The sequence below is a fragment of the Pagrus pagrus genome (assembly GCF_965226575.1).
Source record: "Pagrus pagrus genome assembly, chromosome: 9".
Classification (NCBI taxonomy): Eukaryota; Metazoa; Chordata; class Actinopteri; order Spariformes; family Sparidae; genus Pagrus; species Pagrus pagrus.
The window spans coordinates 29788314-29807388 of NC_140193.1; the positions used below are offsets into that span (position 1 = coordinate 29788314).

General features: G+C 40.3%; 1 protein-coding gene across 4 annotated transcripts in view; it reads right to left on the bottom strand.

Annotated features, from left to right (window-relative positions):
* Positions 1-19075, bottom strand: part of dgkg (diacylglycerol kinase, gamma) — a 129688-nt gene that overhangs the window by 11432 nt on the left and 99181 nt on the right. For all 4 annotated transcript variants that reach the window (XM_084362243.1, XM_084362241.1, XM_084362242.1 and 1 more), the window contains 2 exons: positions 18717-18918; positions 977-1097 (listed from right to left, as the gene is read on the bottom strand). In XM_084362243.1, coding sequence (XP_084218369.1) covers positions 977-1097; positions 18717-18918 — 323 coding nt within the window. The remainder of the gene's footprint in view (positions 1-976; positions 1098-18716; positions 18919-19075) is intronic.

Below are 19075 nucleotides of genomic sequence, written 5' to 3' on the forward strand. Positions count from 1 at the left end.
CAGCAACAGTAAAGTGGCAATGAAAATCTTCAGGTGTACACAAATATGTATCCTGTGATGGATCAACAGCTTATAAATATATAGTTAAAAATTGTGTAGGTATTAACGAATAGTAATAAAAAGTAAACTGGTAAACAGTAGGTAACTAATTAGGTAAGCTTGCTTTCACACTGAAATTTAAATTTGGACTCATCAGACGTTTAATTATTTTTCACATTCAAATTTCAAATAAATGTGATGGTTGCAGAGACCACAAAATTTGACAAAAATATTAATTTTGGCTTTTGGATGAGTTAAGAGCATGAATGCATTACAGACCTGGGTATGGCAGCGTTGCTGGTCACTGGCAGTATTGCAACAAAAAAATTCCCTGCAGCCCAAAAAGGATCTTCCCCATAGACCATACATCCATTATAGAGGAGACGTCTGTAAAACTGTTGACAGGACACCTCAAACTGCAAACAAGGTCACTTATGACTCTTTATTAGGAATTTCTGAGCCATAGAGGTTTTATATTTTTTGTGAACTTTCATCAGACCCAGAAAAATGAATTAAAAAAGGGTAGGAAATTCAGTGGCATCAGGTTTTTGTGAATGCAAGTATTCAGTGAACTTGGCACTAAAGCTACAGACAGATAATTTGTCATTCTGTGATTGCGAGTCAGTCCTCGGCTCCACCGGCTCACTTAGTAGAGCATGCAGTTGGAATCTATAATTCATAAGGTACAGGCATGTTATTGTTTGGATACGGCAGGGATTTTAGCCTTCAAATGGGCGAAAACACTCAAAAGGAATACATTTTTGTTTATACATGCATAAAATGGAGCTAGATCCATTTTGTGTAGAAACAGCTTCCAGTTGGTTGACCAGAAGGAAGATAAGGGAGGATAGAGACATGAGACAGATGAAGTGGAAGATGGAGAATGGTAACGAGAAGGTGACAGGAGGGAGGAGGATGGATTAAATGAGGTTCTCACCTGATGGTGACGTTGGCACACTGAGCCAGTCTGCGTCCTGCACTCTTGAGTCCTGTGTAGATCTGTCCCATCTCTATGGCCCCTTCCAGGCCAACCACCTCCAACAGCTGGTCACTGAAGTCTGGATGGAGAGGGTTACAGAGAGAGACAGAGAGTTCAGTTTAGTATAGTTTATACAAATGAACTGAACTAAAATCAACTGAACTAAAAGTATTTTTCTTTAAATCAGTTAAGGTAGTTGCTTGAGGTAAAAGGCACTTTCCCCCAACTGCCAAGACCTGGATTCAGTCACCAGAAATTGTGTTTCCAGCTTGGCCCCATCAAACACGATTGCTTGTGTTTGTGTGCAGGAAACCAGCTGTGGAGCAGTTCCAAGTGATAATCGGCAAATATGGAAAACAAGATTCACCATGATACTAAAGCACATTGTCATGGACAATGACATGGTGATTTAACACATACTTGCTGACCTCTAGAGGAGGAGAAGTTTGGACTTCGACCTTCTTTGGCATGTATTCAACCTTTGAACTGCTGCCGGAGGCATCGATAGAAACTTGCTCGCACTTTTGGGTGGTATTGAAAGGCAATGAAAGCCCCGTGTGTGCATATGAACCCAATTTAAATTTGTACTTTTTAAGGCATTGGTTTGCTTCAAATGAAGTGAACATCTGAGCACCTTATTCTGGAAACTGGGCTGCTTTTTTCAGTCTTTACACATCTACTTCAGCTGTGTGTACACATTATTATACACATTATTATTTATCATTAAAAGCAAACTATTGAGCATGTTCTTGGGGCACCAATAGTGACTCACTCTGGTTGGTTAATTTATCTAATCTACATTCTAGGATAAAGGGAGAAAAGGAGAAAGAATGTAGCACTCCTTTTTTGTCATTATTTCCTAATGACTATAACATTGCTCAATCATTTTAGTTCATCTGGTGTACTTAATTGTAGGTTACTTTTAAAAGTACTTCGGTTAGGGATGCAAAAATTGACTTACAAAAGAGGGTACCTTCTCAATGTACTTGTATACTGCATGTAGTACCTACCGACGCACTTAAAGCAAACAGCTGCTTATTACACAACTAACAGTTATGGAGGATCATCTTTCTGCTAGAGTTGTCCAATATTCACTCTCTTTCAGCACTGGCTTTGGTCACTACCCACTCCTGAGGGAATTATCTGACTTTTAGCAGCTAAATGCTCCACATTGTAAACTAGCTAGTGTCCAACACTGTCTTGGTACTGAGCAGGTAGTGTACAGTGGGTTTGTCAGAGCTTTTTATCTGAAAAGAGCTGCATTTGAAAACAACGGCATGAGAGCGGTGAGGCTGAACCAAAACAGTAACGTTGTACTAAACAATGAGGTGAAACTGCAGATGGGAGCTGCAGATTCAGGTGTTAACTCTCATCACTACATTTTTTTACATATTGTCATTTGATGCAACATTTTGTCCAACTGAAAGGTAAACTGTGACATGCACAACCTCACAGTCATTCATGGAGATAATATTTATGCAGTTTTCACCACTCGCTCACCTTTACCTCCTTCCTGTTTGTCTCTACCTAACACACACAACATGTCCTGACAAGTTCAATGAGTCTTTCACCTGGTGAACTAAAAACAGCAGAGGAGAGGAGCTGCTCACTATCATTCTGTGTGTCAAACCTTTAAACACATCGTGCCTCCTCATTATCTTCTATGACTTTTCCTTTGTGTCCTCTCACTGTTTGGTAAGTGTGATGCCTAATAGTCAATATTTACAGACATAATCTTAAAGGTCACTGATGATGTCATTTGACATTTCACGTTCAATACACTTTAGCTCATACATTATCTAATATTGTAGAGAAATGCTGTGTTTGTATGGCCCCAGCGACTTCACAGGTTTTTACAAATGCTTCATGAAATGAATTATTAGAGACAAATGTGAGAAATGTTTCGTCTTCACAGCCAGGGTGATAATTTGTGAGGTGTTACAGCAGAAAGGAATCTCATACAACTGGGTTGGTGGCAAATCATCTACGCTAATTAACTGTGGTGGTGTACATCTTGTCTAAACATGGGAACAGGAACCAGCTCCATGAGCTGACCAGGCTGACAAAGACCACACGACAACAGCTAGATCTGCCCATTTTTCTTATACCAACAAGTTCTCACTCACAATCAACAAATACATCAGCTTGGTCAGTGGCCTTAAGCCTCAAATTATGATGCTCTACCTACCCCGCTAGAGTCAGTTTTGCATGTGCAGGGCTCATTAGCAAGGTCAAGTTAGCAATAATACATAGGCAACATGTCCAGTTAGACTTTCAAAATAAAGCTTGCTGACAAACAGCTCACATATTATGACATATTATGACTTTGGGTCTGTTATTAATGTTGTGAAGCGATCACAGTTTGGAACCAAAACTACTTGGTTTGGTTTAAGTGTCAAAGCTACTTGGTTAGGTTTAGGAACCAAAACTACTTGGTTAGGTTTAGGAACCAAAGCTACTTGGTTTGGTTTAGGAGCCGAAACTACTTAGTTAGGTTAAGGTAAAGATCATGCTTAGGATTAAAATAACTACATTCAGTCATGTCACTTACATAACTTGCATTATGTAACCTACTCACGTAACATACCTTAACTTAAATGCAAATCAATCTGGACTCTAGGTCACACACAGGACGCAAACCTGGTCTTTGTATATGACCCATCCAAGCACCTCGTCCACCCCAATTCTGACTTTCCTCTTTTCTCACTACTGCACTAGAGCGCCACTTCAAGATCCATTTTCAAGGCCATCCTCAGAAAAGCAGTGATATAGACTGACTGTGAAAGCAACTCATGCAACCCATTTTAATGGTTTTTGTTGCCGTCACTAGTGGCCATAACAATTATTACAGCAGCAAAGGAGGAAGTCAGGCAAAAAGTATAAAAATAGAAGTCCATATAGGAAGCAGGTTGGGGACGGATGGTTTGGTCAAATAAGCACACTGTCTGTGTCCAGTGTAAAAGCAATGGTTCAACTGTGAGTTATTCTAACTGTAGTTAAGTTAAATTAGGTGCATTATGTACATAACTTATGTACATAATGTAGCTATGTTTCTAACATAAGTAAAATAAGTTACATAGTTATTTTAAGCCAAACATAACCCTAACCCAAACCACCTTCCTAAACCAGACAAGTAGTTTTCTTGCCTAAGCCTGACTAAACTGTGAGGGCATGATGAAGGTCCGGTATGCCTGTCGCTACAAGGGTCATGCTGTTTTGGAAATGGTGAAATTTGTCGTTTTGGGGAGTCACTGGAAGGCGATACATTTAGTCTTTTAGGTATGAGGAAGTGTTTCAAGTGTAGGGCCACTGACCAGGCTGCTGTTTTTAACACAACTGGAATGAGAAGGGGCCTAAATTGAGTTAAGACATTCTCAATGGCTAAACACGCAGGTTAGTGTTGCACTCTAAGAGTTGATTAACTTTATCCAGGCAGGCTGGTGCCAGCTGAAGACCTCAACATATTTCACTTTCTCATGCCGACAGAAAACACTGGGTTTTCCCTGATTGCATCTCTGCATCCGTTCAGTGCTGAAATCACAAACATCTTAAAATGTCAGAAAATCATCTGACAAGAAAGAGGGAAGGACTCTTAAAGTTCCCGTCCATTAAATCTACAATTCTTCAAATTGTGAATGTGTTCTTATGATTACATGTTGCAAATGTTAATGGCAGAAAAAAAGGGAAAAATAATAAAAGTACAGAGGATATAGATAAATATAAAGACAAGGTGTCTACTTGTTTTAATGGCTCTAGCAGAGTTTGCTACAGTGCAGCAGGAAGAAAGAAAGAAGAGTTGTGTGAGAGGCACCCACTGAACCAGTCAAACCATTCCCCGAGGGTCTCAATCCTCCATTCAGCCCAGACAAGCTGCAACCTGCAGCACTGCCTGTTGTGACTGGAGCCACAGGCTGCAGGTCTGTCTGTCTGTTACAGTGTAAACAATGTTAATAATTTCCTAATGTCGTCAGAGCTTGCTCACCTTGTTGGCTTTGTTTTAAACTACAAACAGGAAGCAGTTGTGTGGTTTTTGCTGTGCTCTGGAGAGGAAATGTGCTCAGCAGCAGTCTGATACAACACAGGGCCCAGGACAAGTCTGGGTTATGACTTTTTAGATTTACGGAAAAAGGTATGTAAGCATTGTGACGTGAGTATAGAGTCAATTTAAATGCATTTTCCTTTAATAAACTCTCACGTGTACTGTTACTGTAGGCAACATATTTCATGCTATTTCCTATCAAATGTTGACTAAAGCCACATTCAATAAACAATTGATCTTCTAACACATTTAGAAAGTTTGGGGTTTTCTCCCAATCATCTCCTTGTAGTCTTAAATAAAACTATGTACAGCAGTTTGGTGATTAGGTACATGGTACATTTTAACTTATGGAAAATATGTAGTTTGTTTTGGTTCACGTATAAAAGCATAAGTGTGGAGCTGCATGTGTGGCATTTAGAAAGTCCTTCCATGACAACTGAAAAGAAAATGTCAGAGCACATTATGGAACAAACATTTTGAAATGACTTGAAGGTGGTCGGTTTTGTCAGTCCTCTTAAGAATAGCATTAGAACAGAGGCGCGAGTGACGAAAAGAAAAAGAAATAAATAAACTGCATCCACTTATGGTTCAATACATGAAAATGTGTACATTACATAAAGAAAAGAAAACTCTTTTTAAAATCTTAAAATTATTGCTTGATATCAAGGTGGTGATGCTACTGGTAGACAGACACATTAACTGAGTCTCCAGAATTTTTTTGGAACTGAACTTTAAAGTGAATCAGATTGAAATGCTTCCATAAAATGATTTTAAAGTTTCCTTTGTTGTGGTGTGTGAATGTAAAAACAGTAACTTTTCAGTTTTAGCGACAGAATTGGTGTGGGATTATTACAACATGATAGTGTGATTGTCAGCAACTTTTAACGATGTGAAAAAAGCACCAGAAACAAGCTGTGAATACAGCACTGACATTGTATCACCTGTTATGGTGATCTTTTTTAGCAAACAGTTGCTAATTCAGATGTCTGGTGGTTCCAGAGTAACATTATCATTCATTCAGATAGTGTTGGAATTAGCCAGGTGCAGAAGTAACTTTATAGTTACCTATTACTGTAGTAACAGAGTACAACATGTCTCTAATAGGATTTCAGTTATATTATTACAGCTACTATGTCCAGTATCGCCTTACCACCTGAAATTAGGTGTCTATTGTTGTTCAAGAATTTAACCACACCACTACAACCAGTGCACCACAAGAAAAAATATCCACGAAAAAAAATCTTGTCAACGTAATGCTGAAATGGCTGCGAGGTCAGACTCTTTTTTTCTTATTGGCTATATTGCATTACTTTGAGAGAAAATGACAAAAAATGGAGGAGATGGAGCAGGGAAGAGATACTTCATTAGGCTGTATCTCCCCCCCACTGGATTTGTTATGAACTGCAATAAAGTTGAACTTCTGTGGTTATTTTGGAGCATTTGGAGCTGTGTTTTTGACTACCTGATGAAGTCCAACACTCTTTTAGCTCTATTTTTGGTCCCTACCAGCTCCTGAGGGAAATATCTGGCTCTCTATCTGCAAAATACACCGCTATGTTCACCAGCTAGTCTATAACTGTGTCTGTCTGCTGGCAGGTACAGTGGTGTACAGTGGTGTACAGTGGGTTTATCAGAGCCGGTTAAAAAATAGGACCGCAAACCTGGTAAATGAGAACTCGTGAGAGTGAATCAAAAAGTTGGGTGATAATTCTCTGTGTTTCACTACAAGTGACACCGTTCAGCTAACATGTAGTAAATTCACCCACTGACACTGTGAAAACATTGGTATGTGCTGCCTTAACTCTACGATTCCTTCCAAAAAGATCAAAATGCTTTTCAAATCTTTCTCCACATAACTGATGATACAGTTTGTGACTAAATCCTGTTTTTATTTAGATCCACAACAATGAATTCCCCTTAGTTTCCTAAAACTCCAGGAAAAATAATCAGGACATAATCTCAGTGTCCTAAATAGCAGCTACAATCCTGATCACATGTTCATTATCCTGCGTCAGATACACAAGTTATGCTTCATCTTTAGACCGCATGCTATTGTGCAGGCGCAGACACATGTCCACCATATGTATCTCTGTGTCTCTGCAGAGCTTTCCAGGAAATAATTATAATAGGATTGGGCATCCATTAAGAAAACACTGGACAGTTGGAGACTAAGGGATCAAGAAGAGGGCGGGGGGCTAGTGACACACTGGATACACATGACAGATGGGAATTAAAAGGAAGGCTGGATGTAAAGATGGACGCAGTCTGTCATCCACTGCAGTTGGAAAACAGGGAGAGTGTCAGTGTGTGAAAGCTGTAACGTGTTTGTATATGCTACTGCAATGTTTGAAGAAAGAGGTAATGCAGTCTATTGAGTGTTGACATGTCCTATTTTAGGATTCTAAAACAGTACTATTCATATATCCTTTTCCTGTTGTACTATTAAATATATAAATCGCCCTCCTTCGCACACCCACCTATACATCTCTACTTCCTCCAAATACCAAAAATGGGCATGCCGTCCTGCCCGTGTCCCAGTGTGAGAGCCTGATGGCAGAATAGCCCACTGTGCTGGTTCTCACCTCAGTGATGATTCCCGCCTCATCAGAACTCTGCGCTTTTGACTCTCAGGCAACCAGCACTGTTACTTCTCAGTGAGGTAGAGCTAAGAATAGAATAGAACAGCCTCTTACATAACGCAGCCACAGTGCATTCTGGGATGGGATGGCATTGCTTTGCCAAGCAGCGGGGAGCGAGAATCGTCACTGCTGTGCTGCACTATTTTCTCTGCTGTGCAATAAATATGAAGTCATTTAAAATACATTCATTATTTTAGTAATCCTACTTTATATAGTGACTTTTCAGAATATTTCTGAATACATTATGCCAGAATATCTTTGAAATGTTGAACTCAAGCCTAATCCAATATCAAACTCGACAGCCCTGTATTTCAACCACCTACAACTGCTTAACCATAATCTAAGCTCACTAGATCGAGGATCTGCATCAAATTGTACTCACTCGTGGATGCTAGCCACCTAAATCTGCCAGATTTTTTTTTCATCAAGATCCATGAATTATTCCCCGAGAAACAAAAATGACAAAAAAAAAATCTGCTCAGTAGTTGTTGTGTAACCCTGCTGACAAACCAACCAACCAACCAACCAACCAACCAACCAGCAAACAAACAAACAGACACGATGAAAACACGACCTCCACAAGGAGGTGATAATATACATTTTACTCATAATTAAATCCTAAAATCTCAATATATAGCTAAAACTATGAAGCAAAAACTAGAAAGTGGGAGATGAAAATATAAATGAAAGAATAAGGGTGGCTATATTCTATATCTGAGTAATTTTCCAGTGCATCATTCCATAGCCCAGTACTTTCTTACTCAGCCCCAAGCCTATTATTACAACCCTTCTTACTGCAGATGTAAATCCTTTAAGTCAAACTAAAGTTTAATCATTTTTTTGCAGTCTGTTACAGTATACACATCTGCTCTGTAAATCACTTGTCCTGTGTTCTCCTTCCAGAGAAAAACTCACAAACCAAAAGGCAGGAAATTACATCCTATATTTCTTGGTTTCATGATGGTGCCGCCTAGTTTTGCAATGAATTGCTGACATACTGTAAGGTGTTTATCTGCAGTGATTTAATAACTTATTTTGATACAGGAAACTGAATCTTGCTTAACACAGTAATATAAGTGTTCTATCATAGATTGATGGCCACATTGAGCCAGACAGCAGCCTGCGACGCAAAATAACTCTGAACGACAACCACTGATTTATGAAAAGAACTAGATACCGAGCGCAAAGATGGCGCCTAATCAATCCAAAGAGAACTGCTCGCCTGGTGCAAACGCCCAAAAATTTTCTCTGCTTCTGGGTCAACTTTCTAGTTATGTGGCCCACTGTATATGTGCAGGAGTTTCTCCCCGCCTAGGAGTTCCTGCTCGGCTCAGACTTTTAAATCTCTTTTCTCAGTGAGAGGAAAGTTTGACAAATATAAATAAAAGGTGTCCTGTCAACAGTTTTAAGGAAGTCTCTTTTACAATGGTGCCCTATGGTGAAAAATAAGTTTTACTGCAATACCAAGTCAACACACATCTTGTCCTGCACCTTATCTTGTTCCATGGGTAACCAAACAATAGTTGGTGGGGAACATGGGAAGTGCGTCTGTTTGGACGCTTGCAAATTGCTGCAGCTGCTGACGTCACTTGTGTTAAATACTGACGTGCTCCTTACAACAGCAGTCAAGCACAAGTTTGTTTACCTTGTGTTCTTTCCTACTGACACTCGGTCTGCCAGCTGCTGTCAATCAAACACAGGGACACACCTGTCAAGCCGACTGAGACTAAAGAAGTATTTCTGATTTTATTTCCCCAGAGACCTTTTTCTTTCTTTTAATAATGAAAAAACATTAACAATGCATTGCAGGATCCATCTATTGATGGTTTTGATCTTTAATGAGATGTGTTGACATTAACAAATATACAGACTATCACCTGACTTGTCCTTTAAGATTTAAAATTAGTGATGAGCTATTTATAACAACCCTTCAGTTAGAAGCTGAAAGATGAATTATAAATCCCCCTGAGAAATAGCTGCAGCTTTTGTTGTGCGATAGCTTGAGGTGTCGGGCTATAATTATAAGCAGGCATATTTGTGTATCCTTCCTCCGCCCACTTGCCCTCCCTCCCCGACCGGCCTGTTATTGTCTCAGGGTGGCCAGAGTAATGGCAGATGGTCAAGAGGAACTGCAGCTCACCTCGCCAACCCCAACAGAGGTAAGGGAACGGGGGAGAGCACTTGGCCATTTGACAAGGAACACTATGTTACTATGATACAGTGCAAAAGTACACCACCGATGCTGAATCCTTGCATGGACTGTTAGCAGCCAGATGGCGAAATTTTATTTCTACATTTCTGTCACAGTTTAGTCCAGAAACAAATGGTCATGAGAATTTTCCAGATGGGAAAAAAAAACAATCGTGGGAAAGAACACATTACACTCCTGTCCTGTTTTTAAAGGAGCTCTCACAATGTCACAAGTGTGTCATGTCATCTTTTCCAGTCCCATCCCGTTTGGAAGTGATTGCCCTCTTTAAGGAGCAGTCACTTGTCATTCATTAACTTTGAGTAAATGTATGACTGGAAGGTCATCCACTCTCCCACCATCCACTGAGAGCGACTACAGCAGCTTCATGAAGCAACTATTTCCAGCCACACAGACCAGTGGGGGTGAATCAAAGTAATTATAGTCTGCTGTTTCTGTTGTGTGAGAAGAAAACAATATGCAGTCTATGGATGTGATAGGCCTAATATAGCCTCCTCCATGGTGTGTCACAGCTTGACTGCTGGTGGGGAGGCTCGGTTGGGGTTTGTGGACATCGGGAAGCAGAGAAGGAGGAGCAAGAGAAGGCAAGGTGAGGGGAGGGAAAGAGCTCGGGGGCGTGATGGCTGGAAGAGGGGGAGAGGAGGGAGGAGAGGAGGGAGGAGAGGAGGGAGTCGGACAAGCTAGGAGAGAAAACAAATGAGTCATGGAGGGGAGACGCAATGGGAACCTGGACAGAACATACCTGAAATAGCGGGTTTCTAAAAAACAGCACCAGTGAACTGCCAGTGATGAGCAACTTATTAAAATCGGATATCAATTACTCATAACCGACTGAATAACCTCATCAAAGGTGGTTTCCAACAATGTTAAAGCAACTACACCCACATCTCACATTTTCTGTGACGTCCGGGATGGAGATATTACCACTTTTGTAGATATAAAAACAGGTCATCGTGGTTTAACAGTTATTCACCGTCCAAATTTCTCTTTTCAGGACAAAGTGTAAAAGATTACAATTTCAAATTCAGTAATTACTTATTACTGCTTTCGACTAAAAACTCATATTTGGTTTTCTTTCTCACCTGGGAAGTAACTAAAGCTGTCAGATAAAGGAAAAAAAACATCAAAATTGTACTTCAGTACAATAAAATGCACTTGGTTTCCACCACTGCAAATAAAATAATTAAAGACAAAAACAAGCTGACATCATACAAGTGAGCATTGCTGGTACTAGTAACTATTATATTTACTGAATTTTAAATTGTGATTCCTTGCACTAGTCATAACTGCACAGTGCACACATCCCACACTTCAATCTCTGTAACTACTGCGTGCTACATCCACTTTATTTATGTGCATGCTTTCCAGCTCAATCCACAGCAGGATGTTGAGGAAATCTGATCCAGGAGCAGGGAGGAAATAAACTGGGGAGGGGAGAGATGGTGCAGAGATAAAATGTGAGGAGGAGCATGCTGATGGGATGGGCTGACACCGGGGCCTTCGTACGTGAATCCTCTTCCTGTCAGCAGCTCCAGCCATCTCTGTGTTTATCTCCGCTCCTCTGACTGTTATTTATCTTCACCCAGCGGACATGAATGGACTTTTGACCCCACTTCACTTACAAATTCAGACAGGTTGACTTTTTCTGACCACCACAGCATATTCAGAAACCTTTAGCTCTTTGCTCGGTGTTCTTTGTCCTATTTATTGAGTGTAATTCACACCTTGACATCAGAACAACAGACGCGCAGGAAGATGAATTTCAGAGGCATGGAGGCACATTACAGAATGCAGTGTGTTTATCGAGCTTTTGATAATGTCCCCTAACCTAACCCCCAATGAACCTGACTTGCATTTTTTTCTGTAAATGGGTATCTGACCTGAGACTGAATTTGAAGGTCTGTTCAGACTGAGGGTGAAGTATTTTTCTCACGCTTTTATTGAAAGCAACAATACAGAGATGTGGGACAAGTACCAATGCTCAGAGGCAGTCTACAATCCAGATATCTATGTCTATAGTAACTACACTAAACTGAAATGAATTTTTTTGCCCTTTAGCTACAGTAATGACATATGGGTTGCCTCTAGCTGATTCATTTGTTATTCTTCTTCTCCTTTTTCTTGCAATCTCTCTGAGTGTGGGAAAATAAATGGTGCTGGCATACGACGACAGTCTACAGACCTGTAGGACTGGGATCGCTGCACAGTGTGCTAATATTTAGTCATTTCAGCTGCTGTTACCAGTCCTAGTGTCCATCATATTCTGCCAAAATCACATTGCATGTAGCATAAGCAGCAAAGACAGTAACAGGTTAACCTGCACGTTACCCACATGTGCACAGACTGACATCAGACACGTGATGACAGCCCTCCCTGTCTTCTTCACAGCCATTAGACAAAAGCCTGATTTACAAAAGCGTTTGTCCTGCAAATGATTTGACTTTTGAAAACTGTAGCCAATCAAAATTTGAGACATCATCACAATATGTGGGACGTGGAGCAAAGGATACAAATGCTGCACAGTCCCACATAGAGCAGGGCACCTGGTCACCCTAAGAGAGAGGACTGTGAACAGGTGTAATGTAAAATGACAATGCAAATCAGTGTTTAAGTGTCACCTCACAATAACACACACAGCAGAATTTGCATTAGGCCGTGTAAATGTAGGCAAAGATGCAAATGATCCCTCTTCACCAAAACATTTACATCTCAAGAATTTCTGATTCCTGAACACACAGAAATATGGAAAAAAGAAAGTAATGTGGAGGAAAATAACTAAAAAGCTCTTTGAGCTCCTGGTTATTGTCAGAGTCTGAGCCACCACACACACTTGCACACACAGGCGCATGTACACAGACACACACACAATTGGTGTGTGCATTGTTTGCTTACAGCTCACGTCTGTACAGCTGATACAAAAATCTGTTTGGGGTGAAGACACTTGGATTGCACTTGTCAGTGTTCACCTTTAAGCCTTCACAGCAGTTAAGTACTGTTGTTTAAACCTGGTAATTGATCTAATGTTTACATTTCTATGATGTAGGCGACTGTATTACATTTAAACAATTACACGTTACTATAGGCTGTCTCTGTGTGTCTGTCTCCGTTGTTGCTTCTGTTCATGCAGAACACAAAGCAGAGCAGCAACACAGTGACTCAGAGGACTGAAGTTTCATCACTGAGATCACAAGTGCCCAGGGCGTCTTTCACTCACTCTGGGTAACCCCGGCTGATTGTGTTATCTGCAGCAAATGGATTTAAAAGCTTTAGTTTATTGTGCCAGAGAAAGCAACTGCCATAAACAATTAGTTGTATGATAAACATGCAGGCACGCATACACACTGGCAGGCACACTCGCACATACACACTCTGAGGCACGCAGAGGCTGAGGCACATTAATGCATACCTTGCATGGAGACAATTTCTCTCTGAAACTAGAGCTCTCGTCTTTGAGCCCTGTTTCCAAATAGCATTAGCAGGAGAAGCTAATTTAATAATGGTTAAATCCTGAGGGACAACTGTGGAGCACAGAGATTCCATCACACACACGCTCTAACATGAATGAGAATGGAATATTTACCTGTTTTAATAAACTGTCTCTAAGTAAAGCGAGTTTGGGCAAACATTATAATCTACATTGTTCAGTCATGTAAAAATGCATGCATGCATGTGCATGTGTGTGCAAAGTACAGGAACATTTGTCTTTCAGTCTCTTTGTTAAATATGGGAACGTGATAATATTCAACATGTTCTCACTCCCAACTTGTAAAATTTGGCAACTTGGTCAGTGGCCCCAAGCTTCAAACTATGACGCTTAAATTATTCATCTAGCCCCAGTTTTGCACATGAAGGGCCCCACAGTGGAAGTTAGCACTAATACCTTATATGCAACGTTGGGCTTCACTTGCAAAATAAAGGCTCTGTCTAAAAAGGTCAAGAAGCCCCAGCAACATGTAGTATATAGAACAACTACAGCAGTCTAATAAAGTTGGTCTTCATGATGATACATTGAAGCAGAAAACTTGTCTAGTGCCAATTTAAGTATCATATTAATGAGTAACCTTTCCACAAACAAAATTCCAATACAACACCACCCCAAACACAAGGCCAAACTATGAGAACGTTACCTCAAAGGTCTCACAGAGGTATCACATAGGACACGGCTGCTGGCTCGTGTTACAGTGTACAGGTTTTCTGTATTTTTTTCTGGTCACTCTGTGTAATGAGATAAGGGAAATCCCTTCAAGTGAGGACAGTTTGTTCGTCTTCACTTCTTTAAGAGGCTCCTTTGGGATTATAGCTTGGATTTAGGTCAAGTTCCGACCGGGCTGATGTTTTACACCATGAATGGAGTGAATGGCTGCTAAGGCTCTCACACGTACAGTGATACAAACTGTGTCTGCTTGTGTGCACCGTGCAGTGTGTAGAAGTGCTCTGGGTTCTGTAGTTAGAAATACCCGAGCCTAGGAACTGAACGGTCCTGTGGAGCCAGAACCTTTGGACTGAACTGAGAGAAGACAGGGGCAGCAGAACAAGATGGTGGAGTCAGCAGCTAATGTGACCTCACATGGTGATGAGAAGTGTAACTACAGTACTATACTGTACTTCATGTGTTTGCAAGTGATGCTTGGTCTTAAAGGAGGGCTCCAGCAAGTTAGCATTGTATTTATACTAAGTTGGGGGACTCAAAAGAGATTCCAAAATCGAAGCAGCAAAGGCCCAGAAAGATTTACTCTGTAGTATGGATTGAGCTCCAAAATAATAATAGTGTTTTTCTAAATGCCCACATCTCTCAAACTCCATGTCCCAAGTTTGTTAGACAGGCTTTCTGTTACAAGTTTGAGTTCTCAAGCCTAATCCAAGACAACCCTGATCTCAGACTCTAAAGAAGCTCCTTTCAGAGCCGCAGAAGACTTTATATAACTGTTTTCACAGGCTGAGTAGTACTTCACGAGACCATGTGATCTTGTTAACCTACTAATCCAATTTGCACTCGTGACTGAACCAGTGTTTCGGACCAATCAGCGTCCTATGAGGAACTAGTGGCAGCTATAGATGACAGGGTGTAGTTTAGGTGCGTGCTCAGCTAAAGAAGTTAATGATGTTATGGCTACTCTCTCGACTAGCTACTGTAAGAGTTTCTGTGACCAACTTGCTCACTACTACATCATATGGTTTGTTGAACTGATTGGTTGAAGTTAGCTTGTGATAGACGATACAAGACAGATGCTTCATCCAATCACCTGCAGAGTATTTTCTGAAAGGGCCAATTTGCGCATCAGGTTAGAACTAATTAGACAAGTAAACTGAACTTTACTTTAAGACTTTTAAGATATTAACTATTTTCAACAGACACAGAGTTGACAATCACAAAGAGGCACAGATTTAACCAGATGCTGGATGACAGGTGGACTGTGATAAAACAGAAACAGACTTCACTGCAATTCAGTTATTCTTGCTAATTTATGATACAGTTTGTATGGAAGAGACAAAGAGCTGAGGAAAGATTCTGTATTTAAAAGGAGATGTGGATGGACAGACAGTGGCAACAGGGACTTTGAACTGTGCAAAGAGAGATGGAGGAGACTTCATAAGAGTGACGGTGCATTCGCACATACAGATAGAGTCTCTTTTCACTCTCATATCTGGAGCTGGCAAGTGTGTTTTTAGCATCGAGTATGTAATTTATATTCAGCTTGGATTGGCAGTTGTTTCTCGTACTGCCACGTTACTCGATGACAACTAAGTCGTTTCTTTCCTGAACAATTCTTTAAAGGTATTTCATGTAGAATTGTTAAGATGTTGACTGTGTCATCAACTCCTTTACGGATCTGAGAGGAGTAAAAAATAAAATGTGCTTCTGTTTTACGACGGAAGCCTTTTGACATACTTGTCAACCCTAGGTCACAATTTGCTGATATATTTCTCCCAATTTATGACACATTGGATTATGGATTATAATCCTCACTCATAGTTAATCATACATTAACATATTTTACATTGACTCGCCATTTTTTATTATCATTTCACCCACTATGTGATGTCAATGGTCCCCGCTCCACCCAAAATAAATTGACTGTGATCAAAATAATCTTAATGAAAACATGTAGTGATTTTAGCACTACCAAACTCCTGTTTATAATTGATCTAATAACTAAAATATTTTTCAGTACTTTAAATTGACGCATGCATCTGTGTCCATCAACTACAGACACACATAAGCCTGACAGTGACTTACATGAGTCATCCTTTTTTCTTCTTACGCTAATAGTTTCTCTCACTATATCTTCCTCCTGTCTCCTCCTCTCCTCCAGTCTTTACTTCAGTATAGCCCTGAGGTCTCCATGGAAACAAGCTTTGGTTCAGTCAGCAGAGATGTAGAGACAACGTGGAGTGAGATAGACAGAAGTGGGATGAATCGAGAAAACCTTGGTGAAAGCACATAGTGGGTTGTTTTCTAATGTGTTTGGACTGCAAACTGCAGCTCCAAGTAACTCATCCTGGAGATTAGCCAGATTATTGTGAGAATTATTGTTTTTGTTTAATTGTCAATATTATCAGTGTTTTATTGGCAGTAATTGACAGTAAAAAGCCATCCAGGCTGATGTTGGTTGATTTTTTTTGTTTTTGTTTTTTGGCTCTCATGCAGCAAAACGCCCAGATAGGACTCAAGAAGAAGAGAGACATGGTGTTGCGAGTTCAGTCCAAGCATGGGCATGTGTGATATGTATGGAAATGCATCATATGAGACAGATTTAAAAGGAAATTGAAGCATCGGAGGTCAATAAATATACCCTGGCTTTTGCTCCCCATTATGGATTGAGCTCCAAAAACACCAGGTCTTACAATTCCCGAAAGTTAGACCCTACACATGTGATAAATAATAAATGTCTTTTAAACTCCACACACCAGTGACACAGATTTTTCTCTAGTACTCCTTGTGATAATTAAACTGACCTTTATGAGCTACAGTAGCAGCAGATAAACTCAAAACTCAGGTTACGAGCATGCAAAGTGTTTATCTGCTGGTGTCATGCACTGCTGAAATGTCATCACTTGGAGTAATACAATCGTCAACGCATTCCAAATATGAAACCTTTATGAAATAGACTGGATGTTTTTAGAAGCAGATGTGGTGCTCAGAAAGACCAGGAGCCACAAGCTGCTTGCCAAAAATCTGTACTCTTTATTGCTATCTTTCATTTGAAAGATGTGTTAATGAGCCCCACATATAGTGATTTAAAGCTAAACCATGAAGAATCAAAGGTCTAGATGTGAAGTAGTGAATTTTGGGAGATGTGAAAATAATAAGATGGATAACAACATGGAAATGTCTATAAAGTTGCATCTGGTTTACAGATACAGCATATCCACCTTAATCTAAGCCACCATGATACCTTGCGTAAATTAAAGTTGCGACTCCCAGCGTGAAATGTGTCTTAAATGGAACAAGCTTTTCCATGGTTACAGGACGCTAATCTTAAAGTGATTGCTATGGCCTTTCATTCATTCATGGAGATCTGGATTGGCGACTTTACGCTTCTAAAGCCTTTTAAGTGCCGCTGGTACATCAGCTATTATGATACACTTCTTATGCTAGGCCTGCTGAACACCAGAAATATCACTCATAATCATTTCCCCAGCAGCCTTCCCAGTTATCTCCCCTGGAAACTCAAAAGTGAATGGAAGGTAACACTTTAACCCACATTCAATTGCAGATGTACTATTTTATTTCGAGCCATGGACAAGCTGCTGCCACACGTCATGCAATTCAATCAGTAAAGCGACAGCCTGGAGCTGGTGATAACAGTATGTCATTTTATGCCCATTAACTCTTTGATTGTAACCTTGATTTAATATCACATAATTGAATATACAGTGCAGCTAAATTATATGGAGGTGCTCCACCTGAACCTTTTAACGCCTTGCATGCTGTACTTTTATGAATGTAAATGTGGGTGGAATGTGAGAAGTCAGCACTGAGTTGCATTTAGCTTATAGCCAGATAATGATCACTGACCAACTGGACTTGTATTAATGTCAGAAAGTCCATCTTTATTGCCTAATGTCTCTCATCAGAGAGAAATGTTTAAAGAAGAGCACACAATCACAGCTCTACCTCACCAAAACATACTGTGGCTGAAATTCACAATGTGTCACTCAAACAGAGACCGGCCAATTGTACACCAATAAATCAGAACTCACAGACTAAGGAATGGTCGGGCATGTGCAGAATCTATTGAATAACTGTCTTCATTTATTTACTGAATATTCTGTTGTCTCCTCTCTGATGTAATTTTGAAGGTCATGTCATGGCATTCATATAAAACAGATGTTTGGTGGTTGTCACTGTCCTTAAATACCTCTTCTGCCAGCCCTTCCTGTCCCCAGGGACAAGAGGATGACAGAGGACGGAGTCATTTGAATGGAGCCAGTCCGTCAATGCAGCAGGGGTGCCAACACGGGATAATCCAGCAAAAAAGTTGAACAAGGCTCAACTTTTGCTGCAACGCAAAGCAATGGCATTCGGGAAAGCACCGCACTGGCTAATCAATTACATGCAAGAGCGTAGTCATGGTGGATTTCTTTGTAATGTGGACACTGTATTTCTGCTGTTCATCCTGTAATCTCCATGTCAAGAGAGAAAACAGAATTTAAGTCTTACTATTATCTTATATTATTACTATTATAAACCATCTGGTTTCACTGAAGCCTTACACCAATGGAGCTCCATACACTGTTTTAATTCAGGACTGTCTATGACAGCACCTTGCTTGGAACATATATTCTCATTCATCTTCTTTGACTCACCTTGAATGCAAAATTTGAGCTCTTTAGCGTCGGTGACAGTGCTGGCAGGCATCCTGTCAGGAACCTTCTTGCTCATGCGGTTGTAGTTCCTCCTCTTCTTCGACTCACCCCACAAGTTGGAGCCACCATGCATGCTGGGAATGTTGAGGACAGCGATGCCCTCTAAGGAGGTGTTACTGAGGTCCAAGATGATCCCATCGCACTGAGAAGAAATTAATGAAAGAGGCAAAAAGACAGTAAGAAGAAAAACAAAGAAAAATAATGCTTATGAAGAAACATTTAAGATGGAATCTCACTATACAAAAATATCTCATTTTGCATGAATACTCTCCTTATTAAATCAAATAATTATGCTTCTG